This window comes from Solea solea, chromosome 18, assembly GCF_958295425.1.
Source record: "Solea solea chromosome 18, fSolSol10.1, whole genome shotgun sequence".
Classification (NCBI taxonomy): Eukaryota; Metazoa; Chordata; class Actinopteri; order Pleuronectiformes; family Soleidae; genus Solea; species Solea solea.
Genome location: NC_081151.1, coordinates 22,478,524 through 22,494,503, shown reverse-complemented (window position 1 = coordinate 22,494,503; position 15,980 = coordinate 22,478,524). Strand labels below are relative to the sequence as shown.

Below are 15,980 nucleotides of genomic sequence, written 5' to 3'. Positions count from 1 at the left end.
AGTGTCGACATGAGGAACCTTTGTTTTCAGTTGTATGTTTCCCTACTGTCCGTTTTGTGGGTGCACAGGTGTATTCATTTGTTATTCATTGACAGTGAAACTTCAGTCAGATGGAAAACACGAGTAAATCAAACTTTAAAGAAAATAAAAATAACTAAATTATAAATAAAGTAAGTCAAACATCTTCTAACTTCTTTAGAGGCCAGGCCAGTGTATTATTATTATTATTGTTGTTGTTATTATTTTTGTTATTATGAGATAACAAACAGTTCGATTGATTTTCATTCAAAATAAAATAGAATTTTGAATAAAATGTGACATCCTTGTTGTTACCTCTTCCCTTTTTCATCCTTTATATTTTGTGCTGTAGCTTCCATCATGTATTCAATTTTTTCTTATCATACGTGAACTTGTTATTTATAAATGTGTTAATATGTGTAGAGCAGGGCCTAAATGACTTCTGGACCACCGACCCTCTCGTCAAGTAAAAAACAGCATCTGTGAAATTTGGTTTTTCAAAAATGTACGTTCCCTTTCTGTCAGAATTGTGGCTTTTGTTCATTTAACTCAAGCTTTGTAAAAGTGTTACAATACAGTATTTGTGATGACAGTTCACAGAATTGCAAAATAATAGAGTTTGTTATTATGATGCAAATTGAATCTATTAATAAATAACTCATTAAATCTTAATATTTATGCGGGCGGTCACATGAACGCGATTAGAGACCCCTGGTTCAGTGTCCACCAGGAGTTTGTGGTTCAGCCAAACAATAATATAATAATACAATATGATGATATAACCTGGATAAGGTTTTGCAGTTCATTAATCTGCCTGTGCTCTGTAACCTGATTACACGTAGTCTTAATCTGTTATTGAAATGAGGGTCGTTAGTGTGCCTTCCTCCGTCTGTGGACGATTAATGACTCAGTCGTCTGGACTAAGAACTCTCCTGTGGTTTCCACAGTCGTTTCCTCCACTGGTGTCGTCAGGTGTTTTATTTCACTCAGCAGGGGGAGCCAAACTCTGACCTGTGTGTCACAGGAGAAAAGACCAAGATAAAAGTCATCATTTCATTCTGAGTGTAAACAGAAAACTTTCTTTTTCTCAACTTCTCCCGAAGGAAGGTGGTGAATGTTGGGAGTGTAGTCAGTGGTTCTCAAACACGGGGTGGAGACCTGCGGATGGGTCGGCGTGGTTTACTGACCAGCTCTCCGTCATGGGAGATTTTTTTTTTTTTTGCTTTTAGTCAAGATTGACGTGTATATGTTTTAAATATCATACTTCCGTGATTCCCAAAGTGTTGGCCCTAGTGGTCGGTGATGGTACTGCATGTGGGCAGTTAAATAAGTAAAGATGTTTTTAGTTTTTTAGTTTTGTTATTATTTTGGGTGTGTCATGATTCTCCGACTCCCCGTGTGTGCGTGGGTTTTCTCCAGGGTTTTCTCCTCCTTCCTCCCACAGTCCAAAAACATGCAATATGTGGGTATTTCACATAAATTGGACACTCTAAATCGCAGGTGTCAAACTCGAGGCCACCATGCAATTGTATTTGACCCGCGAGATATTATATGTTATCAAGTTATCTTGCCAATATCATAAATAAACAAATTCAATCTGGACTTTGAAAACACAGAGCCGGAGCCAGAGGGGGGTCATAAGGGGGCTCAGCTCAGCCCCTCATGTGGAGGATGAAGTGGTTGGAAATGGATGTGTGTGTTGAATAGAACTCCCCTGTGATGAAAGCAGCTGATGATGGATGATGTTCCCTCTCTTTTTTTTGCTCTTTGAGCTCATGATTATTAATCGTCACGTGGTTAAAGATCAGAGACGAAGAGAGAGGCTGAATGTCAAAGTGTAAACGGGAGCGTGAAATGTTGGATTTTGCTGCCGCTGCCTTTTCATAAATGAAAGGAATGGTCTTTGTGGAGCAGAGGAGATAAATGGTGGAAGCAGCAGGTCACACACAGCTCTGCTCTACATCCTCCAACTCCCTCCAGACTCCAACACCAGCCACCTTCACCACACTCCTCCTCCTCCTCCTCCACAAACACAGACGTGTTGCTATGTCGCTTTGGGTAGAAATCAGTCGTCTTCTTCTTCTACTTCTACCTCTTCCCCGTCAAATCTGATTCTCCTCAGGTTTTCAGAATAAAACGTGTAAAGAGGATTTTTAGTGCAAGTTCAAACAGGAAGAAAATGATTTAATCATCACTCTGAAGCTTTTATCATTCTTTTATTATCAGGCCACATCACTGGGATTCCAGCCACATGCTTTCCAGTCCAGGCCTGCTTTTATTTATACAGGTGTATTTTTATTTTCTTATATTTATTTTATTGAACCAGGTCAAAAAAGTGTGAGAAGTTGAGCTGATGGTAAAACATTAAAAAACACATTTTTTGTTGTGCTATTTACAGGAAATAAAAACCGCTCAAATGATTAAAAAGAAAAGACAAAAATAGAATTTAAAAAACAAAACATTAATTAAAAAAAAGAATATATATATATATACATATATATATTCGTGTGTGTTTGTTAGTGTCAGTTATGTTGGGGGAAGAAATCCATTATCCATGTCTGTGAGTCGTGACAGAAGCTCCAGAGTGCAGTTTCTGAGCGGCTGCAGTACAGTGACACCGTGTCTGAGTCGGATAGATTTTTAAATAATGGATGCAGCGTCATCAGCTCTGTGTCGCGTGGACGAGGCAGACACTGTGTCGTGCCCCCCCCGCTGGAGCTCGTGACGGTCGGCAAAGCAAAATTAGGAGCAGCTTCAATTTATAAGAGATGCTGCGGACCCTGGGAGCTTCCCGCACTCTTTGTTAGAATTTTAAAATAAAGATGTCTTATTGTCTAAGATAAAAAAAACAACAATAACTTTAACATGTTGCAAATCTGAAAAAAGTGAAGTGTTGGTGTTTTTATTATTCACACTTTGGCGCCAGTATTTTCACTTTTACTGCAAATGAATATCGGCTCCAAATATCAGTTATCAGCCTCCGTGACTATAATATTGGCCCTGAAAAATCCATATTGGTCTTGCTATCATTTTAATTTACATCTGTACTTTAATGGAGTATCATTATTTGGTGAGACTTCATACTTTGACTCCACTACGTTTGGAGGTGAAACACTATGGAATTAGATTTCCCCAAAATTCCTTATGACCGTGTCACAAGCAGTTTGGAAATTCTTTAAAATACATTTTAAAGACATTATTTTATAGTTAAGTTTGCTTGTTAACTCATCGGTATCTGAATATTTAATACTTGATCATTGATTTCATTATTTGGCGTTTTTTCCACCAGACATTTTGGCTTTTTTTCAAATTCACGTGACAATGACCAAAAGCAGACAGCGGCTAACGTGAACGCAGAAGAAGGAAGAAGAAATTAAAGTGAGAGCTGGAAACACTCGTCGTGACTGAATGACTGAATGACTAGGACTCACCCGGAGCGTCACATGATAACGGCCACGGTGCCAAACAGGACGGATTTTATTTTTGATGAGATTATTCACAGATACAATGAAAAAAGTAGAAACAACAGAGCCATTTTAATTCTGCTCCTCTCCATCACTTGTCTCTATTCAGACTTCAGCGTGTGGACATGTTGTCTCGCCGCTGCCACTGTTACATCCCACCATTGGTGCATGTGTGAATGGGTGAAATGTGCTAATGTGTTGCTGCTCCCGCGGCTCAGTGGGCCTCAGCGTCAGGTCGTCCCCTCCTCGCGCTGTTGGCGGGTGAATGTGCAGCCAATCACAGACCATCTGTGGAAACTGTGCACTCCCACAGCCGCTCCACTCTGAGCTGTGAGAAGAGCTGAGAAGATCTGCTCCGTGGACATGTTACGTGTTTTTACTCGGCTCTATGCGACACGACCGGGTTTGTTGCTTTTCCATCCTGGTGCCTGGTGTTCTTTCTAGTACCTGCGATTCAGAGCTCTATTTCTCTGCTGTCCGGTATCCATCCATCCATCTTCTACCACTTCATCCTCCACACGAGTTCTAGGAGTTACGGAAATGCGGAAGTACACGTGTCAAATCCTGTCGGCGATGTTAGAAAGACTTAAAAAATCCTGAAAACAAAACATTCAGCAAAGGACTGTCTGTGTCGCTGTGAGCTAAAATCAGATTTTCTCTAGGGACTTTGGTGTGGGAGAGTGAGTGGTTTAAAAAAGTCAGTTTCCTGTTGGAAAAGTCTGTCTAACAGGGACATAAAACAAAGATTATTCAGCGAGTCTTTTGTTAAGTTGCTAAAATAGTGTTAATAAGATAAGATAAGCCCCACACTCATGTTAAAGCCATATTTCAAGATTATCTTTTAATTTTTTGGGGGTTTTGTTGGGATATTGGAAGAACAGCAACACTGATTTCAATGTTTAAACTGGAGTAACTGAAGGAAATGATGCTAAATTTGCGTTGCCTGGCCTCACTGATGAAATACTAGTGTTTACGTTCGGTGTTAACAAACCATTACACCCCTAATTATTACACAAAGACATTTCATCATGATGCCTAATCTGATATTCTAACGCATGCTCCACAGATATTTAGACTGTAATGTGATAAAAGTGTGTAGAGCAGGTGGACGTACGCTGGTTTCCCTCCTCCCTCCTTCACCACAGGCTCCACCTGCAGAGCGGCGCCATCTAAAATTGATTACTGTGACATTTACTATTCATAGAAAAGGTTACTAGAGTAACCCTGCGCCGTGACGCATATTTGAGTGGAACATTATTCTGAAACAAATGAAGAGGCGCTCTTCGCTGGACCACTGCATATCGGAGCTGAATGACAAACTGGTTGTGTAATTATGAATAATGTGAGACGGAGATTTGGTTTTCTTTTTTATCTTGAAACAAACAGAAAGAGGAGAAGGAGACACAGGTAAAAACAGGTATATTAAATACAGAATAGATTTGACACTTTATCTCACTGTAAGGCTGTCCTTTTTCCTGACTCACTCTCCCACACCAAAGTCCAGCAGTGGACCAGCAGCTCCTGTGTCACCATGAGCTAAAAACGCTAATTTTCTCAATGGACTTTGGTGTGAGAGAGTGAGTGGTTTACAAACAGAAACTTACATATATATATATACTATATACATATAGTGTATATTGTGTTGTGTCTAATGTATTACATGACACTGCAGTTGTTTTTTGTGGTTGGTGGCGAGCTGAGTGATGGAAAGTGTTGGTCTGCAGGTGGAGGGCAGCGGTGTGTGTGTGTGTGTGTGTGTGTGTGTGTGTTTACCTCGGCCTATCACGGCCACATTTGAAAGAGCTGTTTGAAGCCAGCAGGAGTGGGAGATGAAAGTCCTGGCACAGCACACTTCCACATCATCAAAACACAACTCCCGCACAACACTCAGCTCTAATGGCTGTGCTAAAATGGTACTTTTAAATACAGCGCATTTACAAGTGGCCGCTGGCAGCGTCTGCGTGGTCTTTGTTGCACAATGAACATGAATGAATTCTACATAATGAAGCAGGAGAAAAGAAGCAGCCGCACAACAGAAATACAGTGAACATCCAGGCAACGAGATACATCTGCTTTAGAGTGTAAAAAAAAACCCCAACTCATTAACTTTAAAGTTGTATTTGTACAACCAAAAAGCAAAATAAATGCAAATAAAAATGCGAGGGACAAGAGAAAAGAGGAAAATAGTGCAGGAAACTGAGGGGAGGGGCAGAGTATGAGTGTGGGAAAAGAAAGTTCTAAGTAAACAAAGATGGAAAATAAAGGGATCATAGGGAGAAGGGAAAACAACAGAGAGGAGCAGAAAACATTTGTGATGGAAAATATAAGAGGATGAAAGAAGAGTGGGTCAGTAACTGCAAATACAGATTTCTACAGGAAAAAAACAAATTATATATTATTCTTTCTTTGTAGCTGTTGTGTATATTAAGTGTATCTCATGTCTCATATTTCTGGTGTTGTTGTTAAGTTGTTGTAATGTTCCCTTAAAATAGTGTTGCTATTACACACAATTCTAAACTATTTGACTTCCTAGTTAACAAGCCATCTCTATCTGTCTCTAACTATGTCTGGCTTGCTATCTTTATGTTGCTACAGCTGGCTAGTTAGTTTCTTCTTGCTAACTATCTAATTGTCATCGCTGGCTATCTCTAGCTAGCTATTTAGCTACTTTATCTCTAGCTAACAATCTAGCTACGTCATCTCTGGCCAACTCTAGCTAACTATCTAGCTATGGCATCTCTGGCTAACTATTTAGCTGCGTCTCCTCTGGCTATCTCTAGCAAACTGTATCTAGCTAGGTCATCTCCAGCTAACTATCTAGCTATGTCACCTCTGGCTATCCCTAGCTAACTATTTATCTATGTCCTCTCTGGCTAACTATTTAGCTATGGCTCTCTAGCCATCACTAGCTAACTGTTTAGCTATGTCACCTCTGGCTATCCCTAGCTAACTATTTATCTATGTCCTCTCTGGCTAACTATTTAGCTATGGCTCTCTAGCCATCACTAGCTAACTGTTTAGCTATGTCACCTCTGACTATCCCTAGCTAACTATTTATCTATGTCCTCTCTGGCTAACTATTTAGCTATGGCTCTCTAGCCATCACTAGCTTACTGTTTAGCTATGTCACCTCTGACTATCCCTAGCTAACTATTTATCTATGTCCTCTCTGGCTAACTATTTAGCTATGGCTCTCTAGCTATCACTAGCTAACTATTTAGCTATGTAAACGCTAGCTAACTATCTAGCCCTGTCATCTCTGGCTATCTCTTGCTAAATATCTAAACATCCATAATCAAAGTGAATCAAAGTAGATCAAAATGATCTTTATCCATCTAGCTGCTGTATTTAAACATCCATTTTCAAAGTTTATAAAAAATTGCACAAATTGCCGCATCAGTGAATCTTGGTACAAATCCTGGAGAATGTTTTTATTTGTGATCGCAGCAAATGTAAAAAGCTTCCACCTTTGAGCGAGACACAGAGTGTTTGTGTAAGAGGAGAGATTTTTCTGGAAAAACAGCTGGTGACATTTGCGAGATAATTGACACTGTATTCCCTCTCACCCCCTTCTCCTCCTCCTCCTCACCCCTCCTCACCCAGCTCGCAGCCTGGCTCCCAGCAGCCCCTTCATTTTCCCAGGAGTGACCCCACTTGCTCGGATGAAGTGCTCTTCACGAGGCTGTCATCTGTCTTTTGAAAGGTCAGAGCCAGAAAACGAAGAAAGCACACACACAAAAAATAAAAAGACATAAGACGGAGATGCTGCCATCCATCTGGCCGTGTGCATTAAGACACCAGGCCGACCTTTAACAGTGGATCAGCATCAACAAACAATCACAGTGTACGCGGGGGCGCCTGCCGTTGTCGTCTTTTCACCGCGTGTGTTGATACGCGGCGTTAAAGCAAGACACCGAGAAACACAAGTGTTCGAACTGTGAACATCATACAGTAAAAACAAAATGGAGCGGGAAGAAGCTTGAAATATGGTATCGTAAAAACAGAAGTGCATCACAGACCATGTGATAGTTTATACTAAAGAACAACACATGTATGTCGCAAGAACGATATACGTGTATCGCTATAACGATAAACTATCACGTAAAAAACAAACTTACGTTATAATGATAAAAGGAACATATTTGATGTATACTGTTATGATGCGTAAAAGCAATGTAAGTATACTCTGAAACAACTTGTCTGTAAGAACTATGTACGGAGAATATACGTAAGAAAATACAGATATTACCAGAATGATATACCTATAATATACGAACGATATACATATATTGTGAAAACAATAAAACGATACTGATCATATTTTCCTCATAGTTGCAGGACGAGAGAAGAGTAAAATGTCCATAAGAAATACATATACATAATAATACTATAATACTATACGTGTACTTTATATACTATATATTGTTTACCTGGTTCCATCTTGGTAAATTTAGATTTTTGCCTCCAGGTGATGATGAAGATTTAAATCCCTCACCTCATGTAGAAACAGCCGCTCAAATGTGACACGCTTCACATCGTGCCGTGTTTCTGTGGACACGTACGGCGAGGAACGTCTGCTGCCATTTCTGTCAGGAATAAACTAATACGCTGTATGAAAAGGCTTTCAGACTGAAGCGCTGAGATGTTTTTATTATTGTTATTATTACTCTCTGGACGTGATGTGAAACGCAGCAGTGGGTTCAGCAGATGTTGCCTTCACTTTCCCTGAATAACTCTGATTTATGAAAAGGGGGAAAAAAAAAAACGGAGACTAAAATAAGAACAGGCCTGGGGCTCAGGAGAAGAAACACACCTGAGCTGCTCAGTGCTGCAGGGCTTCACCTCAGCACAGCATTTTTGCTCTATTAGGAAAATGGTTTTCCACTTGAAATGTGCTTATTTACGTCAGTGTGTGCAGCTACTGCAGCTTTTTAAAAGCAGGTCCCCATTTAGTTTTCACGTGAGACTCTCAAATGTCCATTCTATCTATTCAAAACCTGAAGATATTTCATGTAATATTTCTATTTCTGGCTCTGACATTTGATTTACTGATTAGTCAATAAACTGGAAAAATTCTCTGCACTTTGTGCAATAAAATAGTGAGTGTGTTCAGATACATATGGTGTTTTTAAATGTTCAAAACCTACAGGATATTTAATTCACTAATATAAAATGAACATATTTGTCGTTTAGAGTATAATTCAGTTAGTTTTAGCATTTTTGGGGGGTTAGGGTTAACCCTATTCTCTGTAAATATGTCAAATATTTAACTGTAGTGTAAAGCAGCTTTGATTGTATATATTATATATAAATACAAATCATTTACCAACATAAAGTTTCTCTTAGGTTATATTGACTTTCCTGCATTTTTCTGGAAATGTGGTGCTAATTGTCCATTTTTAGATTTGTACATGAATTGCACTGTATTTGCTATCTCCCAAATCTATGAATATCAATAGGTTTAGTTGGATAGAAAGTGGATTTTTTACTGCATATGATTTATATTGCTTTTCTTTGTAGTCAGAAAAATATTATATGTTAAAGGGTTTTTATCTAAAATCGCAGGCTAGCCTTTTCTGATGAACAGTGGAGTACGACTGAAGTCGGCGTTTGAGTCTTTGGGAAATGACCTGATAAAGTCGTAGATGAGAAAACAGCAAATGACAGAAGTGATTTAAATAATCACAAGTCAAATTTGATGTCCTTTGTGAGTCGAAACAGGACAGAAGCATGGTGAATATTGGAGCGATGCTGCGTTCACTACACGTGGGAGTTTCCATAATTACTGTAACATTTCCAGCCATGTAAACACGGTTCACATCAAAATCAAAGTTGTAATTAAAAGCAGGAGACTGATGTTTCCCATGGTGCTCGGCTGTCGCGCTGTCAAGCCTACAAACTTTCATACGACGCGAGGTAACAAACATGCCGAGTCACGTAGGCTGGTTTTCTGATGGACTGATGTCCACTGAGGAGACAAACTACTTCTATTTGTGTCCCACACAGCAGTAAAATAAACAACTCATGTCAAATAGTATCGATACACGATAAATAAAAAAAGAACTGATGAAGAATTTTGAAAATGTTTAATATTAGTTGTGCAATAATTTAGACGCCCAGTATTGTTTTTTTTTAAATAAAATATCATGTCTGTAACAAGCAGCTTACATTCAAAATATACTGGTTCTTTTTTCTTTACGTCTGTGGTCTGTAAGAAAATGGACGTCCTATGAATGTATTGCTCTAATATATGAAAGAAAACAACACGTTTACATTCCCTTTAATACCTACTGCATGAAGACATAGCTTAAATATTATATTAAAGAGATAGTTCAAGGTTTTTTTTGAGGTGTGGTTGATAAAATCTATATTTTATCTCGCTGTTTGGAAGAGTTCTCAGTCTGAAAACTTAAGTTTGTAAACTGCACCAAAGTCCACAGGGAAAATCAGCAATTTTAGCTTGCAGGAACACTGGAGCTGCTGGTCTACTGCTGCTGTTTGTTCAGATTTACCTCAGTGACACAAACTTTCAAAAAGGATTTTAAACACTGACGGCGGCAGCGAGTGGATCAACATCTCCCGCGTGCTGTGACCTATGGAATTTGGTGTGGGAGAGTCAAAAGTGTAAAAAAGTGACCGAATCTTCACTTTGAAGGTTGTCCAACAGTGAGAAGAAGCTGCAAACATGTTCGGAAGCCATGTTTTCACTCACAACAGTCATCACTCACTATGTGTCCACACCTCATGCAACCACACCTCCAAAAAAAACAACTGTACCATCCCTTTAAAGAACGTTACACCATTAAATAAAGTGACAAATCAGTTCATTAATCAAAAAAGTGAAGTGAAAAGTGAGACCAGGTCACCAAACTACAGCAGTGAGCACTTAACAAACAGTCAAATCTAAAAACTTGTGCACAAAATACAGTTGCTACCATCAGTAGAAGTAGAAGTATGGCACACATGAGCTAAATACTTAAGACAGCATTTAGAGACGTCTGTCCAGATCCTAAGTGGAACGACAAGGGCTCGGAGCCAGAGAGACCGTTTTTGACCCATCAAATTAAAAATGTAAGTTTGGTTAAGAAACTCGGACGTGAAACCACGTCTGCTGACATCAATTATTGTATTTGTGGATTTAACCTCTTGTGCAACGGATGTTTAGTGAATGAAGACCGTGTGAATTGACACTAAAGGTGTCTTCAGTGCTTGACTCTGGCTCCAAGCCCCTGAGCTGAGGATGGGGAATCTGTTTTTCTACGCCTTCACGATCTTTCAATACACTCAAAGTGAACACGTCTTTTTCTTTTTTTTTATTGAACTCATCCAAGTCTGGACACACTCACAGTAAAGGTGGATTTAACAGGACGAGGAGGAGGAGGTGGTTCTCAGTCTTGCATCTCCGCTCCTGAAGCCTCCTCGTGCTCACCGACACTTGGCTGTTCCTCATCTGGAAGAACGTACAGAGACTGTGTCAATCACCAGGCCTTTTGCAACACTTTCCAATCCAGTCGACGGTGAAGGAGATGGTAAACATAGAAACCTGCTTATATGAGGAAGTTCAGTGATACCCACACATGGACAAGTCTGCGGTCAAAGAATACAAGGACATACAGAAGAGGGTAAACTCCTCACAAGGAAAACGGCATTCACATGAAAGAAGATCTTTTGCCCAGTTCTGTATGACTTGCATCCTTTGTCCAGAGAAAACATCGCACTTGTCCTCACCTGCAGTTTGTTCCTCTGGACTCTGTCGCGCAGTGTGAGCGTCCGGAGAGCTCGGCTCATCAGGCGGCCAGCGGAGTTCGCCACTTTCCACCTCGGCTCCGTCCGTCGGCTCCACCACAATGGACGGAAGCCTCTTGGACAACTTTGGATACCTCTCGTGAGTGTCTGAGAAGAGCTGGTGGAAGCTTATGTAAGGGTTCAAAGACCATCACACCACGTAGGAAGAAAAACAAAGTGGGGAAAATGAGATTGGGATTCTCCAATTTATGATTTCGGTTTAAATTATACCTAAAAGCATACTCTCTCTGTTGTGGAAAGCACTTAGCTTTGACTATAGTAGCCTTCACATACCAGAGAGGATGTTATTCTTCGTCTGAGTCGTAAGGTTTCGCCTCAAAATGCCCAAATCCAGCTAGTTTGTCCGTACTGGGCTATCCCCTGTAGGGAAATTCCTCCTCTGCATTTACCCTCTACGAGAAACCTTCCTAGAAGGTGGGGGTGCTCAGTGGTACCCCAGCACTTTGACCTGGTGGGGACTCGAACCAGCAGCTAATGACCTTGTTTGTGTCAACCCACATTCATCACTCACCATGAGGGGTTCAACAAAATACCCTCATTCATTCATCTTCTGCTGCTTTATCCTCCTGAGGTTCCATGGGGTGACCCTCGGGAGGTTTGGTCGGAACGGCCAGATCTCACCGCTGTACGTTCTCTGCTTCACAAACACACACACGTGTGTACATGTACATGTACATGTGTGTTTTCACGCACACCTGGAAGGATACTGCGCCCTCGTCCCCCGCTGCTCCTCCCCCGCTGAAGTCCTCCGCCCCGGGCTCCAGAGAGTTCATCACCTCAGTCATCCTGAATGAAGAATACATGCTGATGCCACCGATCGACGAAGTGTCAACTTTCATTGGCTTTTAAGAAGCTGTTTTGTGTACTTGCCAGAACACACATGCCCGCACACGCCTTTACGGTGGCCATACATCCAGATTGAGGCTGGACAGTTTGGATTTAAAATACCCTGTGCCTGATAGTCCTTTGAATGCCCCAAGACCTATGGTTGGCTGAAAGTGGTGTCGATCAAATATGTCTGATATATCATTGGTTTGAAATGTAAACAAGGCTTCCATGTGCTGGCTACCCATGGAAGAAGCACTGCTGCTGCAGCTGCTGCTGCTGCTGCTGACTTTTCATTGTGTACCCCGCCTATCGTCCCATGTCAGCTGAGATTGACCTCCCGTGGAGGATAAAGCGGTAGCAAATGGATGGAGGGAATAAGTTAAGACTGTGGCTTAAGCTTTGTTGCATCTCTCACTTGTCTTTTATTTTGAAACACCAGGTTGTGAATTATCCCTGAATGCACTGATGATTCAAACCCGTCAGCACTGATTGAAGAAACCAAACTTCCCTCGTCTAAGGCTCAGACCTCAGCCAGTATAGTGTCACTCCTCCGCTCTGAAGTGAAAAGCAGACTTTGCATGTGACAAGTTATCCGAAACGCCACTTTCCATACAATCAGACTGGCAGTTGCTGTTGCCATGGGGATGAGCAAATTGAGATTTTACACCTCTGATTGTCGGAATAGTGCACTTTGCCTGAGCGCACGGCGCCAAGAGCTGATTTGGGGGGGGCATTCATGTGCGCATGCTGTCACGCAGCAATTACCGCCATCAGGACGGGGCCACGCTGCTGTTGTGAGACGTCTCTGTGAAACCTGGAATTGCTTCTGCCCTTCATCCCCGAGACAGACAATAGGAGCCTTTATTCCTCATCAGAGGCTGCTATTGTTCGTGTGGAGGGAATCTATGCGGTCGCTCCAGTCAGTCTTACATCAGTGAAGGTGAAGGAGAGTAGAAGAAGAAGAAACCGACCCTGACGCTAAATCACATGAATTATAAAGTCTAAATGAGGTTACTCATGTGTTCATTTGATGCTTTTCCATTATACAGTTCTAGCCAGTGGCGGCACTCATCACCTCAGGCATCCTGAAGAAGAATAACATGCTGATTGCCACTAATCAATAAAGTGTCAGCACTATCACTGGCTTTTAAGATGTTGTACGGTGGCCATACACCCGCATTTAGGCCTGACTGTCGGGATTTTAAATACTCCACCTGTCTCACATGTAGAAGAAGCACGGGAATCACATAAAATAATTTTACAAAAACATGAAAGATCGTGAGTACCGTGTCTCATCTGCGTTCAAATGAAGTTTAAAAAAACGCTCCTTTACACTGAGTCACTGCTTTTTTAGCCCGTTTTTACTTAGAACGTTCAATATCTGGCAGTTATTTACAACTCACTGTGTATTATTAACTCAAGCCAAGTGACACCCATTCACTCACTCATTCACCCACCCACCCACTCACTTAATCACTTACCCATTCACTCACTCATTTATTCACTCATTCACCCAACCACTCATTCATCACTTACTCATTCACTCACTCATCCACTGACTCACTTATTCACTCACTCATCCACTGACTCACTGACTCACTCACTCACTCACTCACACTTGCTTTGCTAAATGTTGCAGATTAACGTTCATGTTTCAGGGATTTTTAAGTATTTTTAACGTTAATCTACAGTTCATCATTGTTGTTTTGATTCTTTTGTCGGACGTCGCTCTTGTGACTCTTCAGTGACGACACTCTCTGACCATTCAGCGTCCGTCATTGTGAGGACGTCACATTTTAGTGTTGGAACATCATCGTCAGGAACTCTCACTGACGGAAAAGCAACAACAAACGAGTCGAGCTGAGCCGAGTCGTGCTATAACTGTATCATGGAAGCAACATAATGTACTTCTGTTGTTCAGAGTAACTATTTAATGTTCAACATAATCCTCAAACATTGAATGAAAATAATCCAGTTATGCTCATCTAATCCCAGGGATTTATTTTACATTTTATCCATATAGTAAGGTTCAGTTCTGTCTGTGAGTTATTTGTGTGATATCTACTGTTTATGCTCTTAAAATACACTTATTACCTTTCATTTTGAGATAATACTTGCTTTATTTCTTTGGCTTTTTAATGTTAAATGAAAGAAATTTATGTATAAACTGACTAGAAATACGGTGCAATTCTGCTATAATGCACATAATTAGGCTCAAAATTAAAAGAAAGTGTTATTGAGTGACTTTGTTTTGTTGAATACATGTATTTTTTTTAATCAAGTGTATTATGACGATTATCAATGCAACGGCCTTTAAAACCAGGAAAATTAAGACCATATCTCAATATAATAACAGTACACCGATCTGTCCTATCTGTAAGAATTCGCCCTTGTTCCCGTTTGTTCCTCACAGATTATAATTCCTCTCTCCGTCTCGTCTCTGTCCATCATGAGACTCGTCGTGGTGAACATGGTCCAGTTAAAGCGATGAAAATCACCTCTGTTACAAATGGAACAGTGAGCTGTAGGAACCTCTTTCCACTTCAGATACTTTTTTTTCCATTTCGGAAATCAGCAGCAGCAGCAGCAGCAATAGTAGTAACATTTTATTGCCCAAAGACGTGAAACCTTATAAAAGTGTCCCACTGCTCTGCTCGTGCTTACATTTCACTGTCATTTTCTCTATTTTTGTTTGCCCCAATTCACATTTCCTGTTCTATTTAAAAAATGCACTTTTATTAATGATCAAACACACACAGCACAGACACTTATTGACCCATATATGCATCTTAATGCATTTTTGTAGTGTGAAATAAATAAATGGTGTAAACAACGTGCAGGTGTGAAGTGGAGGTTGTTTTTTTGTTTTTTTTTCTTTACCCGGGCTACACCACAGATTTGCCACTTGATTGCAGGTATATAACACATACTATAAATAGATTTAAATACTGGCATGTGAAAGCTGATTACACACACACACACACACACACACACACAAGGTTAAACAGATGTTTTTTCTTAAACCTCTGAGGTGCACTTTGAAATGTAAGTAAAGTCATTCACTTCAGCTACTTTTGTATTAAAATGTTATCTACTACTCCTACTTGATAATAATAATAATAATAATAATAATAATAATAATACTAATACTAGTACTTACTAATAATAAGAAGAATGATAACAACAATGATAAATCCGCGTGTGTAAATAAAGGTTGAGTGTTTAAAAAGCTCCGTACCTGTGTGCGGGCTGGTCCAGTGTCTCAGAGCAGGAGGGTCTCAGTCCTCCGCTGCTTCATCACACTCTTACTGTTACACTGTTACTGCTGCTGTTACTGTTACCGCTGCCGCTGCCGCTGCTGATGATGATGATGCGGGGCGCGCGCTGGGCTCCGCGTGAAGTTGCCGCTCACAGTAAAGAACTCAGATTCTGCGCAGATGCGCTGGACTGGTGCTGCCTTCACTGACTGTCGGGAAATGATCGGATCACAAGAAGCCTATAAGTTTATATGGGAAGTCACTTTGCTCGGGGTGGTTTGTGTGATTGTGAGTTTTTTTTTTTGTACATTTAAATCAAACCTTTAACCCTAAGTCATAATTATGAGATGCTAAGTCATTATTAAGATATTTTAAATCATTATTAGGAAATACTAAGTCATAATTATGAGATACTAAGTCATAATTATGATATACTAAGTCATTATTAGGAGATGCTAAGTCATTATTATGATATACTAAGTCATTATTAGGAGATGCTAAGTCATTATTATGAGATACTAAATCATTATTATGAAATGCTAAGTCATTATTATGATATACTAAGTCATTATTAGGAGATGCTATGGCATAATAATAATAATGCGAT

The 15,980-nt window shown here is 40.3% G+C and overlaps 1 protein-coding gene across 1 annotated transcript; it reads right to left on the bottom strand.

Moving 5' to 3' along the window:
- Positions 1-10,331: 10,331 nt before the first annotated feature.
- Positions 10,332-15,572, bottom strand: si:dkeyp-72h1.1 (uncharacterized protein LOC799956 homolog). Its single transcript, XM_058614603.1, has 4 exons — positions 15,355-15,572; positions 11,996-12,074; positions 11,211-11,385; positions 10,332-10,932 (listed from the first exon to the last, which is right to left on the bottom strand). Exons 2-4 carry the CDS (start codon positions 12,071-12,073, stop codon positions 10,871-10,873), a joined length of 315 nt encoding a protein of 104 aa, XP_058470586.1. The 5' UTR covers position 12,074; positions 15,355-15,572; the 3' UTR covers positions 10,332-10,870.
- Positions 15,573-15,980: the final 408 nt, after the last annotated feature.